The sequence below is a fragment of the Seriola lalandi genome, unplaced genomic scaffold (genome assembly GCF_002814215.2).
Source record: "Seriola lalandi dorsalis isolate HSWRI2012SDOR001 ecotype SW California unplaced genomic scaffold, Sedor1 jcf7180002054422, whole genome shotgun sequence".
Lineage (NCBI taxonomy): Eukaryota > Metazoa > Chordata > Actinopteri > Carangiformes > Carangidae > Seriola > Seriola lalandi.
Window position 1 is genome coordinate 69,756 of NW_019524975.1, and position 15,337 is coordinate 85,092.

The 15,337-nt window shown below is 39.1% G+C and overlaps 1 protein-coding gene across 1 annotated transcript in view; it reads right to left on the bottom strand.

Moving 5' to 3' along the window:
• map4k1 (mitogen-activated protein kinase kinase kinase kinase 1) overlaps window positions 1-7,889 on the bottom strand; it is a 34,028-nt gene extending 26,139 nt beyond the window's left edge. Inside the window, exon 1 of the mRNA XM_023410309.2 lies at window positions 7,546-7,889. Coding sequence (XP_023266077.1) covers window positions 7,546-7,653 — 108 coding nt within the window. The 5' untranslated portion in view covers window positions 7,654-7,889. The remainder of the gene's footprint in view (window positions 1-7,545) is intronic.
• Between the last annotated feature and the right edge of the window lie 7,448 nt (window positions 7,890-15,337).

The window sequence follows — 15,337 nt, forward strand, 5'->3', positions numbered from 1 at the left end:
GTTTCTGAAACTACGCGAGTGGTGTTGAATGAAACCTAAAGATACTCCATCGACAACGATGTGTTCAGGGTCATATATTGTAGTTGTGTGACACCTGAGAAGAAATCGCATTTATTCATCACTTAACACAATTTAACCTTTAAACACAAACAACACCTGATTACAGACATTTGAGTAAGATCACCACTTTGGTCCAAACTAAAATGTCTCAACAAATCCATCCATTATCTGTACTGCTTATCCTTATAGGGTCGTGGGAGGGCTGGAGCCTGCTGACATTGGGCGAGGGTGGGGTACACCCTGGACAGTCTATCGCCAGTCTATCGCAGGGCTGACATATAGAGCCACACAAGCATTCACACTCTCATTCCCACCTATGGGCACTTTAGAGTCGCCAGTTAACCTTATGTGCATGTCTTTGGACTGTGGGAGGAAGCCGGAGTACGTGGAGAGAACCCACGCAGGCACAGGAAGAACATGCAAACTCCACACAACCCAGAACCTTCTTGCTGTGAGGCGAGGAGGTGCTACCCACAACACCACTGTGCTGCGTCTCAACAAATACTGGAGGGAGTTCCATGAAATTTTATAAAGATATTCATGGTCCCCAGAGCATGAATCCTACTGACCTCGGTGACCTCCAGAGTTTTCCTCTTGCACTACCAGCAGGATGACATTTTTATTGTTTAGTGACAAATCTCAACAACTATGAGACAGATTGCCTCTTCAGTCACAGCTGGGCAGTGGGGAGCCCTGGAAATTTAACACCTTGCGGGTTGTTGAGGTGAGTTGTGATCATCATGTGAGTCATTAAAGCTGCTGCAGTAAGGACTGAGCCTAAGTGGTGCGTGAGCCACCGGAGCACTCACGTAGATTACCTCCTGTGTTTCATGATTGACGTCCCAGTTTGACATTCTTTTACTCTCTTGCCAAAATGTGTACATTGGTGTCCTCAAATGAGTTTCCCTTGTCCTTTAGATGTGCGTGGACTGCTGAGCCCTGACCTGAGGAGTGGGCTCTGCGTTGTGCCATGTGTTTGTTTTGATTCCCCAATGTTCAAGTGTGTGCTTTTTCTGTTGCATTTAACTGTGTACACTGAATTGCTTTGCTTGTGCCTAGGTGTTTTGTGCTTATTGGTGGACAAGCTCCTGCCTCAGCGTGTTACTGGGCTTGAAGTGCACAGGGATTTAGATACTCCAGCAACATAAGAAATGTTGTTCTGTTTGTTGTTGTTTTCTTCTCTTCCACTGAAGAAGCCTTTCAGATCAAGCAAGTTCAGTCCCCTTTGTAAAGCCTGTAGAGACACCATGTCCTGGGTGACTGAGAAACTCTACAGACAATTTGTGCAGTACTTTGGATTAAGACCAAATACTGACATTTCCACCAACCTCAGCTGTATTCTGTGTTTAGTACTACACTGGCATAAGTACAGCCTCTAATGCCACTAGCATGGCTTTAGGAAAATGAAAATGGCACCCAGCTGCAGTGAGTTGATCACACACTTGATGTCAGTGGGATGTAGACGTGACTAAAGATTTAATCACCACAACCTTATACAAACTATTGATTGTTATCTGCATACTGCCCACACATACAAACATACAATAGTTTGCTTAGTTTGTGTTTTTGATGAATTTAGCATTTAGAGCATTTATATAGATGGGTTTATGACTTATTTAGGAAAATAAATACTTCCTCATATCAAAACACAATTAGGTATTTCTCTTCTCTGGATGTGATAAATCTATTTTGATGAAATAAGTGAAGTGGACTCAATTCAACTTGACTTATATATATATATTATATATATATATATATATATATATATATATAATATTATATATAGAAAAAAATGCACATACTTTGAGGTGTAGCAATTGGTTGTTGCACATCAGCTGCCTGATGTTGTCCAACAAGTAAAACAAGGTACTATTTGCAACACAATGGTGGAGTTAATAAAGGAAGATTGACGTATCAGCAGGTAGAAATGCTGTTTGGGTGCATGCCACCAATGATGACACTGAACCCTGTCTAAATTAAAATAAATGTCACCATGAACCACTTGATGTATCCAGTAGTTTATATAATAGTTCATTTACAATTTCTCGGTTTCCTTCCTAATTTAGTAACTTTTGTGTGATTTTTGTTGCTTTTATATAAAATGATCTGAAGCTCTCTTCAAAGCAGGATGTTCACTGCAGTTTGACTTAGTTAAGGGAAAAAACCGCCCTTTACCGTACAGCCTATACAGCATAATTGTCTGTTTTGCTCTGTGTTGCTGGCTGATACGACACTCCAGTATTTTACTCATATTTAATTCGTGACAGTTTTGGCATGATTTAGACACTTGATATAGAAGCTCTATAAAAACAAAAACAACTTCTCAGACACAGAACGTGATGCATTTTATATCCAATTTTGGATACTGAGTAGTTGACATGAACAGTGAGAACAACATTAACATCAGAATCCAAGAGACTCGTATCTTATGTTTTAGGACAAAAAACCACCTGAACATAAACTATACAGAAGAAAATAAAAATGTGGCCATACAGCTGTACAACACAAATCTGACTCATCCCATGTCTCATCTGTGTGTGTCCACTCCTTTTACTGATCCTTCAAAAAGAGAAAGAGAGTGGATAAACGCTACAGTGCTGTGAGGTTATTTTGATTCCTCTGACCCTTCTTCTACGATATAATGATACGGATACAATATATTGGTATGAATACTGGTCATCACACACACAGAGAAAGACACACACAGACACACAAAAATAAAAGATCTACTTTCTTCTTTTTCTTTCTTACCGCAACACGTAGCCGAACACATACTAAAGTGCATGCATGTGTAGGTTTGATCATAAGTGTGTGTGTGTGTGTGTGTGTGTGTGTGTGTGTCTGTGTGTGTGTAGGAAGACCAACTATGCAAATCTCTATAGCTCTCTGCAGAACAGCACAGCGGGGTCTACTGACCTGTTTAGAGGAAGTGTGCTCACTCTACAGCCAACCTGCTTTGCATCAGTTACATTTACAGTTGACTGTATTTCACAGCAGAGCAGTCTGAGCACAGTAGCTAGATTAGCATGTTATTTGACAGAACAGCTTGACTCTGTGAAGCTTGATGTTCCCCAAAGTTGTCAGCAAACACTCACTTCAAGATAAATGACCCAAACCAAAGACCAAAGCTACTATTAAAGTTTTATTCTTATATTTTTGCAGTCAGTTTTGAAGTCAAGCTCGAAACATTTTGAATTGTCCAGCCAAAACATCTGGAGACATCATGGAGGGACAGTGGAGAATGAAGGAGAGAGGCACAGATAGCAGAGGAGAGTATTTTTGCTGTAAGTCTACAGTAGGATATATTCTTAGAGTATTAAAAATCTATACAGGTGTTTTTGAGGTGATATGGAAAGGGGAACTTGATCTCCGTGAGATTACCTGATCAATTAAAGGTTATTAAAAATACACAGCAATGACCTGATGGCTAATCCTCACTCTGACAAAAATGATTTTTTCAGTTACTAGAGGAAAACACTGTATTAGGACCCAGATCATTCAATTTAAGTTGCATCACTGCTGAACTACTGCATCTCAGTCTGGAGATTTCAAAGTAACTTTCTAGAGAATAGATCAAATTTTATTACCCAAATTACCATAAATACAAAACAACTAGTCTACAAAACAGACACCATAAATAAACTAAAATAAAATAACATTTATTGTGCCAGGTGATATTCGGACCTGTTGGTGATTCTACAGGAGATTGAATGTTAGATAATCTGTATGACTTTACATTTGAAATAAAAAATAAACATAATTTTCGATGGTATTAATCAGATAAAACAGTAACTATTTCCCTATGTACAATGACACCAACACCACTGCAAAACTGCACTGACTGCAAAGGCAGTGCAATGGTGACCGTTACGCTGCTGTACCATGACACTACCACTGCTCAATGTTTACGTCTTGGTTATCACCATGCTACATCACAGTGGTGCACTGAGCCTGTCCAGCCTGTCCCTACGCTATGACTGGCTAACAGCTGACATCAAATCACAAAAACATTCAGATATTCTCAGCTACTGTTAGTAAAGCGCTAAAGATGTCCAATATGGCCAACAGAGGCTGTGTTAAATGACTGTTTTTTAGTACCACAGTACACCACGGTGCACCATGATTAACCTTATGTAATCTGTTTCTCCCACAATGTCAACTCCTTCAACCCAAAGCATGATGAAGGTTTTAGGTTTCTGTCTCGGCAAATAAAATCACAGGGTTGAGGTTGAGGAAAGACGAAAAAAGCGCGACTACTGAAAAGGTTTGTTGCCTGAATGTGTCAAAGCTAACGTGAAATGTGAGAGGAGACGCGAGTCGAGTGCTTTGCATGTCCATTCATCCACCCTGACCCCCACAGTCTCGAATGCCACAGTAAATCAAATGAGTTGCACATGGACGTAATATGTAGGAAACAGGTTTTGACAAACAACTTTCTCACGACCCGGGTGAGGGGCGGAGATGGATCCTCCTGAAAGTGCCAAATGAACCTTTCATTTCTATTAAATGAGAAGTTCTGGCAGGTTGGTTTGGCACTGCACCAACTCTCCTTACCGTGGCCGTTTCTTTTTCACGTCTCTTAACGACTGTTCTGTGAACACATCTGTGCTGGTCAGTGACTGACACTCAACAACAGCAGCAGAGCAGGTGACAGCAGAGTTATTCATAGTCAGAAACAGTCAGTAGAAAAGAGAGAAACAGTCCACTTTTAATGACTGTACCTCTTTAGGTGAGCTATGATTGTAACAACTTACTTAGCTTTTCCATACATGATTGTTTGAGGTGTGAGTAGCTTTGTGGAAAGTACCAGAGAATCCTGAGAATACTGCTCACCTACATGACAGGTCACAAATTCAGTTTATCATCCTTGCTCCCCTTAATGGCACAGACAAACTAACACCACAATTCAGATTGACGATTCAATTTATTGTGGAGACTACTCTACTGTTTCTCAGCCTGCTTGTAGCGGACAGAGTGAAGAAAATCTCCAATATCGACACAGAGTTACTTCTCTGACATGTATTTAAAAAGGAAAATATTAAATATATCGTGCTCTTGAACATATAGTATAATACAAAAGTATAACCTAATCAAATTCACATGACGACTTCATAATTCTGTCACTGCTGTCGTCTTGACTATTTGCGGCCATAAAAGCAGGTTGAGAAACCCTGTTATAATCACAACCACACTGACAGGATGACACATTCTGAATTTTTGTTTGACGCATTTTTCTGGCAACAACTTTGTAAAATCCAAGTTAAGCTGTTGTTTTGTCTGCAGTGCTGTTAGGGGAGGCACCACTATTCTCTTGCTGAGTCTTTTTTTTGCAGAGAATCTACATCTTCCTTACGGAGTAACAAGACAAAAAGAAAGGGAATTCAGTCTCGAGTATTTTATAGAGATCCGATGTCAAACTATCAGATCCTGTGGATTTCTTTGCCTTTTAAAAATCGGATGATATATTGCTGTCTATATCTTGCTATGATGAAAACAGATGTCAGTAAGGTCTGTGAATTTCCCAGAGTGACAGAGACACTGGCTCTGGAAAGGCAAGTTTCTCTAGAGTTTTCAAACGCACTTTTTCTATGTTTGGAAAACTACAAACAAAATGCCACTTCTACTTTCTCTGTGTTGGAGTGGGAGCAAAAGTTTCAGAGGCAGATACCTCAAAACCTCAGCAGTTAAAACCAAAATTATCTGCATGATTAGATACCACTAATGGTAAGTAGGACAATATGTTCCTTTATGATGTGGGTGAACTGATCCTTTGAACACAGAGCAATATATAAAGACGAGAGTGAGTCCTGTTCCATAACTTGTCCCTGTTATGTAAAATTACGTCCTTCATATTTAATATTCACTTTTTACCACCTTACGCTTCATCTTGAACTGTGCAAATGATGTTGTTGCTCAGCAATGGGGGGGCAGGTTCTATGATGGTAGATGGCAACAAAAAAAATTAGAATCAAATATTTTTCATATATATATATATTGTATATTCTATATGTATATGATGCATACTTTTATATTATGAAATATTTCAAATAGTATATATTGGACCAAACATTTGAATTCTTTCGTTGGTTTGAATAAAAAATCTTTCATGCAGCGAAATTCAGCTGCAGCCGCAAAGAACTTCTGGAGATGAACAGATTTGCTGAAATGTCACCAACAAGAAAATAAAAATACACTGGACCCTGTTTCCATCCAGGTCGTTGCTGCTGATGTCAGAGTCCTCACTCTTGCTTGTAAGAGTATGTGGTGTTTGTATGTCTGTTCTATGTCGCGCTGGAGTCCATGAGGAACAACAGTTCACTTCCCTGTATGCATGCCAAGCATTTGTGTGGAAATAACAATTAACGCAAGTTTGAACCTGAACCTAACCCTGAATAAAATATTTCTTCTGAATTCTACATAAAAGCAATAACACAACCAAGGTTTTTGCTGTATTACGTTTCTTGGCGCCAACATGCAGACAAACTACATAATGTCTATTTGTGTGTATAGAAAATAAGATATACTATATAAACCTCAGACCTCAGTGACCTTGTTATGAAGCCAGTTCTCAGTCAAAGACACAGCAGCTCAAAGTCTGACTTTTCACTTATGTTGAAATCTCTTCTTCAAGAGAGACTTTAACAAACAAAAATCACAAAAGAGGAAACATCAACCAGAATACAAATAAAATCCCAGACAAGGAGCAGGGAGACAGTGTGGAAGGGTGGTCACCCAGTCAAGGTCATGAGTCAGGTTAGATCAAATGTGAAGAAAGCTCAGTGTGTTTGACGCCACACTGAAGCGGAATCACCATACGGACATCACTGTCATTCAAAGCTTTGTTTCGCTTAGAACTTCAGGTCTTAACTGATCAAATCATCTCCCGTGGATCTACAACACAGCATCCGCAGCAGCGTTCAGTCCGTCTTCTCTTTCAGTTGGAGTAATATTCTCGAAAAAGCTATCTGCTACTGAGAAGAATACTTTCACTTTTTGTAAAAACCACTTCCTCCAGTAGGGCTGGAGCCTGCACTGAGGTTGTGATTGCAAAGAACCACTGAAATAAAATCAATCAAATCCGTAGTTCCATCTAAACTCAAGAGATTCCCGAGGAGCACACCAGCACATATTCAGCCCTGAGAAACCAAATATCCAATCATATACTACTGTATGTTAAACTTTGAAGTGACACGAGTGAGCAACTTGTACAGAAGGCAAAAGTAAGACACGCTTGACTTGTTCTGAAGATGAAAAGATGCCCACAGCCACTGCGGCAAACATCTGCCTCATACTAATGAATTTAATCTGGTGAACAGCTTTAAATTTGTGTTTGATTGTAAAATGTTCACGAAAAATACAATTTTTTGATTTGTTACAAGCTCAATGACTTTCTGATCTAAAGTGACACATAGATCAGCGATCAGTGACATTCAGCAGCAGTACGAGAGCAGACTGAGAGTAAAAGCAGCAGCTGATCGCTCTCACCTTGTAGACTTCTCCATAAGTTCCTCCTCCGACTCTCAGCAGGATCTCAAAATCGTCCTGAGGGTTCCTGGTGGAGATATCCAGAGCTGCCCTGTGTTGGAAGTCCATTTTGATGTTTAGATTACTACTATTCCTCCTCAGGCATGTCACACACACATACTGTCTCTCTCTCTCTCTCACACACACACACACACACTCACACACTCAGAAACATTTACATCTACAGGCAACAAAACTAAAGAACTCTCATAGACATGAGCTGCTGAGAAAAGACTTCGCTCTCTCTTTGTCTGTCTGACTTGCGTTTAGTTCAGCTGCTGTCACACACACACACACACACACTCACACACCACACACACACGCCTTCCTGTTTCTGTTTCTCAGCCTGCTATCGATCCTCCCTCCCTCTATCTCTCACACCTTCCTCTCTTCTCTCGCGGACATTTTTTTTCTCAGCTCATTTGCATAAATCCAGTTTCTAGTTGGGTGTGTGTCTGTGTGAAATAGACAATGACAAGCATGAATGTATTACAGAGTTAGTGTTTTTGTTGTGTGTGTCCTTGTGTTTCTGCGCTTGTGAAGATCAACGTAAAAAACTATTTACAGGTCTTTTAAAATGAGGAAATTGTGCCACTTTTCTAGAGCTAATAGGGCATAGAGATAAGTTTAGGATTGAAGATTAAGATCTTCACAGCAGCAACACAAAGACTTCTGTGTGTGTGTGTGTGTTTGGGAACGTATGGGTACCTGTGTTTGCATAGCTTGTAGCTGATTAATTGCAGTTGTACTGTTTGGGGTTTTCAGCGTAAGTTTCAGTCTCAGCTTTACGCCTACTGAAATGTGTGAGTGTGTTGGCGTGTGTGTGTGTGTGTGCGCGCATGTGCGTGTGTGAGTGTGTGTTGCAGCTCTGCAAGAAGAGTCACTCGTGCTTGGAGCTCCCTGTAAGCTTCCTGTTCAGAAGCATTTCCCCACAGATAAATAAGGGGCACCCGTTACATCCTGTTAACAAGTCAAAATGACTTTATCAGCTGTGTATCTGGTCTGGAAATGATCCTATTTATTGAACTTAAATCGTTTTGACTTACATGAGTAATCTGTTCACATTTAGCTAATAACTTGAGACCTGGCTTTTTTTAACAGGCATGATTCCAGCTTTGTGGAAAAGCGCCTCATTAGTACTCTTGTCTCTGATCTCAACAACTACTGTCCAATATCTAAACTTTCTTAGCCTTTCTTAGCTAAGCCCTTTATTGGCCCACTAAACATATACAGCCACAGCAGGCTGGTTTTCACCTGGGTCACAGCACGATACCAGCTGCAGGTTCACTCATTGATAACCTTGTCTCCTCTACCTTAATAACAAAAAAATACATTTTATGCTGCCCTCTTCATTGACCTCTCAAGGACATTTGATAACAATGGGCCTCATTCACCAACCACTCTTAAGAAGAAATTTCTTCTTAAAACCCATTTATGCACGTTTTACAAAGATTCTGACATTGATCAATGTTTTCTTATTGGGATTTGTTCCCAGAACTGAATCTGCACACACTCAAGAGTTCTCTTACACACATTTGAGTGCTGACATGTTTGAGCAAAATAAGTGCTTATTGCATTTTCTTCTGTTCTACAGTTATATAATATTATATTATTTAAATTAATACAATATTTTTCACATTTATAACATTTAAAAAAAAAAAAAAATTTTGTTGTTTTACAAAGCATTATGGTCTTTTAAAATAAATGAAAGCTACATTCACACTTAACCGCTTTTTTGCGGCTCACCTCCTCAGCAGTTTCTCCACTTCAGAACTACTAAAGTTCCTTTTGCGTTTTGATTCTGGTGCTCTGTCTTTAGATTTTCTCAACTTTCCCTTACGGTATCTCTTTGTGACTTCTGTCTGTGTCTTCACACGACCCTTCAGTCTCATGCCCTTATATGGACATTTGTGTGTGCCAGTTGGCCCAATTAGGGCCAACTGGCACACACAAATGTCACACACTTTCAATTGAGAGATTGGCATTCATCGATCTAAGAACACAGGTGTGCACAATTCTTTAAGAGTTTTTCTTAAGGGCTTTCTTAAGAACAACTTAAGAAAGAATTTAAGAAAATACTTAAGAAGATATTGGTGAATGAGGCCCATTGATCATAAAATCCTGCTCCACAAACTACAGTCTCGATGAAGCCACGCTGAAGTGTTTTCAGTCTTACCTCACAGGCAGAACTCAGACTGTTGCTGCTCATGGTTCTCAGTCAGTGGGATGCCACAGGGGTCGATCCTTGGTCCGTCCCTGTTTACAATATACATAAAGAACACAATTGTTCCTGATCAATACTAGGCACAATTTAAGCGGAACAAACTGCAACCTGCCTTCAAACTAGAGTCTTACATTTCCCCTGGAGATTATACAACTTTATTATCTGATGTTTTTTTATGATTCTTGTGACTGTTTTTTCTCAGTTGCTTGTATTGTGTTATTGTGCAGTTTTTGTTTTGATAATTGTGTTCTGGGATTGTTTTTTGTTCTCAGGTCTCTCTTGAAAATGAGATCTGAATAATAATAAGACTGACTGATTAAATAAAGACTAAATAAAAAAAATGAAATGTGTATGGACTGAATACTGTGGTTACATGCTGGCATCCTTCATTATCTGTAGCATCTTACAGCACTGCAGCAGGTTCATTCACCAGCCTGATTTTAAAAAACTAAAACAGTTAATTCAAGCACCTGAGTGAGAAGGAGCATGGACAAAGTTAGCATGCATCAGCAGAGCACCTCACACAAACACATTTAAAGAGAGACATAAAAAGAGTGAAAGGCCGGCCCACACAGAAAAGGCATGAGAAGCAATACTGTTTAAAAACAGGAACAAACTGAAGTTTAAACAGTGACTCCCTTCTCACCTCCATACAGCTGACCAGAAGTCAGTTTGAATGTCAGATTGTCATTTTCATAAAGTCACAGAAATGGTCAGACACAAAATTTCCCCCCAAATCTGATGTGTAAAATGTTCTTCAAGCTATTGGACCAGAGAAGAAGAACACTGGCAACACACGCTCACAATGACAATGCTTACATGCTGATGCTAAGCAGGTATAATACTTGCAATTTCCATCATCAAGCATTAGCGTGTTGGCATGCTAACGTTTCCTAAGTAGCACTAAGCTGATGAATGTCGTTCATTTTGCAGGTATTTAAAACCTGATAACATCTCTAGATCTACGTTATAGAATCACCCTGGATGAATGTGTGAGTCAGTGTAATGACAAGCACATAGGTGTCAGTGAAACCCATAAATGTGACCCTCAGGGTGGCTTCAAGTCTTTAGGATTTATTCTCTGGACAACATGAATGGAAATCCATCCAGACATTGTTGAGATATTTCAGTCTGAACAAACTGTTGGAGGGAACATATTGATTGTATTTTCTCAATGGTTTCCTGTTTGATGCTGTGCTTCTTTACATGGTTGTTTGCTGCACCAAGTTGCTGCTGCAGGATCTTTGAAGTTCCATCTCATCTTGTGAAAGATGAGATGTCTTATTGAGAGACAATAAAACCCAGATGCAAAGCGTACTTGCTGGGTACTATGAATAACCCACTGATCTAAAAAGATCCTCTTTCATTGAGCGACATTATGAAGATTATAAGGAGCAGCAAAATAAAGCAGCTCAGTGAGTTCTTCATTAAAGGCTTAAATATAATAACAAACCAAAATAAAGATAACATCTCTCTTGCCATTATATGACACCACCATTTTCAACCTTTGACATTTATCCACCCTCTTCTCTCTGTTCTGCAGACGACCCAGCTGTTAAAGGTTCTCTGCCTACACTCTCATATCTATCACATGGTTCGCGAACCACCCACAAGTGACAGACAGACGATAGAGGCCAATTAACCACAAATAACTGCCACAGGAGAAGGGCTGAAGAGGTTATTAATAAAGATGCTCAAATAAACCATCCTCAAACATCTTTAACACCTGAATGAGTGTAGTATGAAGTATGAAACTGAAAGCACGATGGAGTCTGCTGTGTTTCACCGCTCCAGCCTCCCCAGGCACCAGATCTGAATCCAGGAGAAAACCTTTGTGATGTGGCAGCATGAATGTGCTGACAAATCTACAGACATGATGTGATGCAGTCACATCAACACGGAGCACAAACGCCTGCCCAGTGCATGTTGGGATAGCTCCTATGTTATGTTTTGTCATCACGTTTTGTGATGCTATGCTCTACCATGTTATGTCCTCTTATTAATGTAATGTTAATGGACTGCAACTTTCAGTTACTTTCTTGGTTTACTGGTTAATTATCTGATTGATAAAATGACAGCAGATTGTGAAAAAAAACAAAACTGACATCTTCAAATTGTTTTGTCCAGAAACATATTTAATTTAAAGTTATAGTGGACTATTCTATGTCACGTCACACACGTGGTGTCGTCATGTTTATATTATGTCACCTCATGCTATGTTACATTACATTATGTGATATGACATTTACATTTGACATCACGGTCACTCGCTCAGTGAGAGTTGAGCCATGCCTCAGCTGCAGGACGGTGTTACACTCACCTCTATCAGCACGCAGCTTTCTTCTGAAGTGCTCGTGTGCAAGACACTGAACCCTCACAGGCTCCAGCAGGGTTTCTCTGTAGCTGGTCCTGACCTCTGACCTCCCTGGCTGGAGTTAGGTGGAAAGAGAAAGTTTGCTGTCGTGACATTATTCTGATTGTGGGCAAAGGTCAGATCCACTCAAAACACAAAATAAAAGGTGATTCTTCATTTCTGTGTTGAAGGGGGAGGCGTCAGGGCGTAAAACAAGCCAACTTGTGAATGGCAAATGAGAAAGCCGGAAGTGTCCCTTTATAACATATACTGGCTGTAAACAGCAGGTATAAAGTTGTTTATAAATTTGGCTGCCTCTGGGCCAATCACGTTTTATTGATTTTTGAAGTGAAAAGAAGTAAACACACCCCCTGCAGCAAACAGACATTAAAGTGCATCATTATTGCACTGTTTAATTCATGAACTTCAGAAATAGAAAAAAAGTTCATCAGCGGCATGTGCAAAGGTTTCTACTTGTAAAATACTCAGAACTTCCCCAACTCGTTAGGCCTGACCTGACTCATTAGGACTTGTAAAGCAGGTCAAACATTGTCATTGGGGATATCTGCTTCACCTTTCACCTGGCGGAGGTGCAGTTTTATCTGGTTTTCTGGTTTTCATGATCTTCCGCATCTGGTCTTGACTTCCACAGTTCCCCTTGACGGCCTTTTCATAATGACATTTCCAACAGTGAAAATTTCAAGCTGGAAGCACTTTGATATGTCTTTATAGCATCCCCTGCTTTGTAAATATCAGTTTGTTTCATTTTCAGATCCTCAATCAGTTGTTCAGAGGAGCATTTGGCTGCTGAAAGTTACCACAAGGTTTGAAGAGTCAGTAGAAACAAAAACGCTCTTTTAATCGAGAAAACTTGATGATCTGTTGTGGTTTGTGGCGGCTCACACTTCCCTTCAATCATGATGGTCTGTTGATGTTTTAGCACTTCTGAGCTGTTATTAATGCAGCTGTTATCTCCTGAAGAAGCTCAAGTCAGTGACTTCTTACTTCAGATACTGTTGGCTTTAGTAATCTTCAAAAAGTGCACAGGCCACTAACAACTGACAGAAAAACTCAATCTGACAAAATTTAGGGCTGAAAAGACGTGAAAAATGACCAGAATTTTTCACATATTTTCAGACTTTTCTCAGCTTCTGTAACAATAACAATACATCCAAATATTGCTCCCCCAATTTTTGTAGGGGGGACAATATTTGGCCAGTTATTATTTAGCCAATACCAACATAAAGGCAGAAGTAACATAAAATACATATACCAGAAGTAAATTAAATTACACAAAAATAGAAAATAATACAGTACAAGAAGAATAAATAAGAGAAAATATATATGATCAGTATAAAAAAAAACAAAAACAGGTGGGCAGTGATCAGGGTTGTTATGTACTGCTATCTTCGCACAAACTTAAGGCGTTCAGTACATTGCAGCCATTTACTGGCTTACAGTATTACATAAGTGCTTCATACTGTTTAATTACTAAGTGTAGCTTATTACAAATAATTGGTATGATATATCTGTGCAACCACCACTGAATAAAATAAAGTTGTAGTTACTGAATGTGACCAGTAAAAAATTTAAATCATCTTTTCATAATAATCGCCTATTTATTTTTTAGATTGCTTCCATTTTGTTACTGTATTTTGAAAGTACTCACCGGAAACGTTAGAATGCTACCCTGTGTACATTGACGCTAATTTTACTTTACAGTTCCTCCATATGACCACCAGAGGGCAGTAAACACTGATGATTGCTATGGAGAATCACCTGTGTATCTACCGCACAACATTAAATTGATCAAATATAATTGTACGAAGAATACTTTCAAAACACTGTGACATTGAAATTATTGTGTTGATTGTGAAATACATTTTGGACAACTGCTACTACAGGAAGCAAGGGTTGCGTTGTGAATGGGGAAAGTCAAGCTAGCTCCTGAGCAAGCGGTCTTCTATGTTAGCACTTAGCATCACCTTCTTTTTACAGCACAACAGATATTAACAGTTTGAACGGGTACTCACAGTTGTGACCAACAGGGGTTCCTCGATGGTCTTCGCGTGAATTAAGGCTGGCTACGAGGGTGTAACAGTAGATTAAGAGGAAGTGTTTCTGTTAGCTCGTTTCTGGTGGGTTGAAATAGCCCAATTCAATTACGAATATAATGTGCTGCAGTTCCAGAAAGTGACCAAGTAGAGACCTGAGATAAACATCTGTCTCACAACCAACTGAACTTTTTATTTTTATTTTATTGAAGCAGTAACCAATAAAATAAACATAAGAAAATAAATGAATAATAATACTAATAAATAAAACACACAAAACTTTTTACTATGACGAAATCTTTCAGGATATCCTTTCTTTTTCTATACTATTCACACCATTTAGCCTATTTTTGTATTTAATTTCCTGTCACTATCTGAATCAAAATGTTATTTTATAATGTATATGTGAGTACCTTATTGAGTAGATGTCGGTGTGTTATTCAATGTCAACATAATATTAGAGTTTCTTGATTTCCAAGTTTAATGTCTCCTCCATAATGAATGTTAAATAGAGAAAAAGGGTAAATCAATGTGGTCACAAACAAAAGAACAAATGATAAAGACAAAAGTTAATAGTATAAAGAAATTAATATATACGTTAATAGAGAATAATAGCACAATGTGGAGTTGTAGTTCTCATAACAGAAATTAATAAAATGATTAAATGATAATTTCTGATCATTTCTAACACTATTTCAGATTTCTGATTTCAGTTTTGTCCTTTTACTATGAAAGTATTTTCCGGAAGTGATAGTCTGCTATCATGTGTGCATTGACGTTGACTTTTTTGGACTTTAGACCGTAGGATTAGTCGTGTTTACCGCCCCCTGTGGTCACAATTGTAACTGCAACCAATTAAAATAGTAAAATTAGCATTAATCCTCAAGACAGCATACTACAACTTCCGGTACATAATTTCAAAATACGGCGAAAAAACTGACGCGATCCAAACGAACATATGGCATGTCGTGGAATGGTCGATTATAAAACACAGTAACGTCGCTTTACTTTGAGGCGAGGGTTACGTGAAAACTTCTGCATCACCAGTGTAACAATTAACAACATAGCACAGCTCAGCATAGCGGTCCCTGGATAGTTTGGGTCCGTACTCCTTCCGGTCCG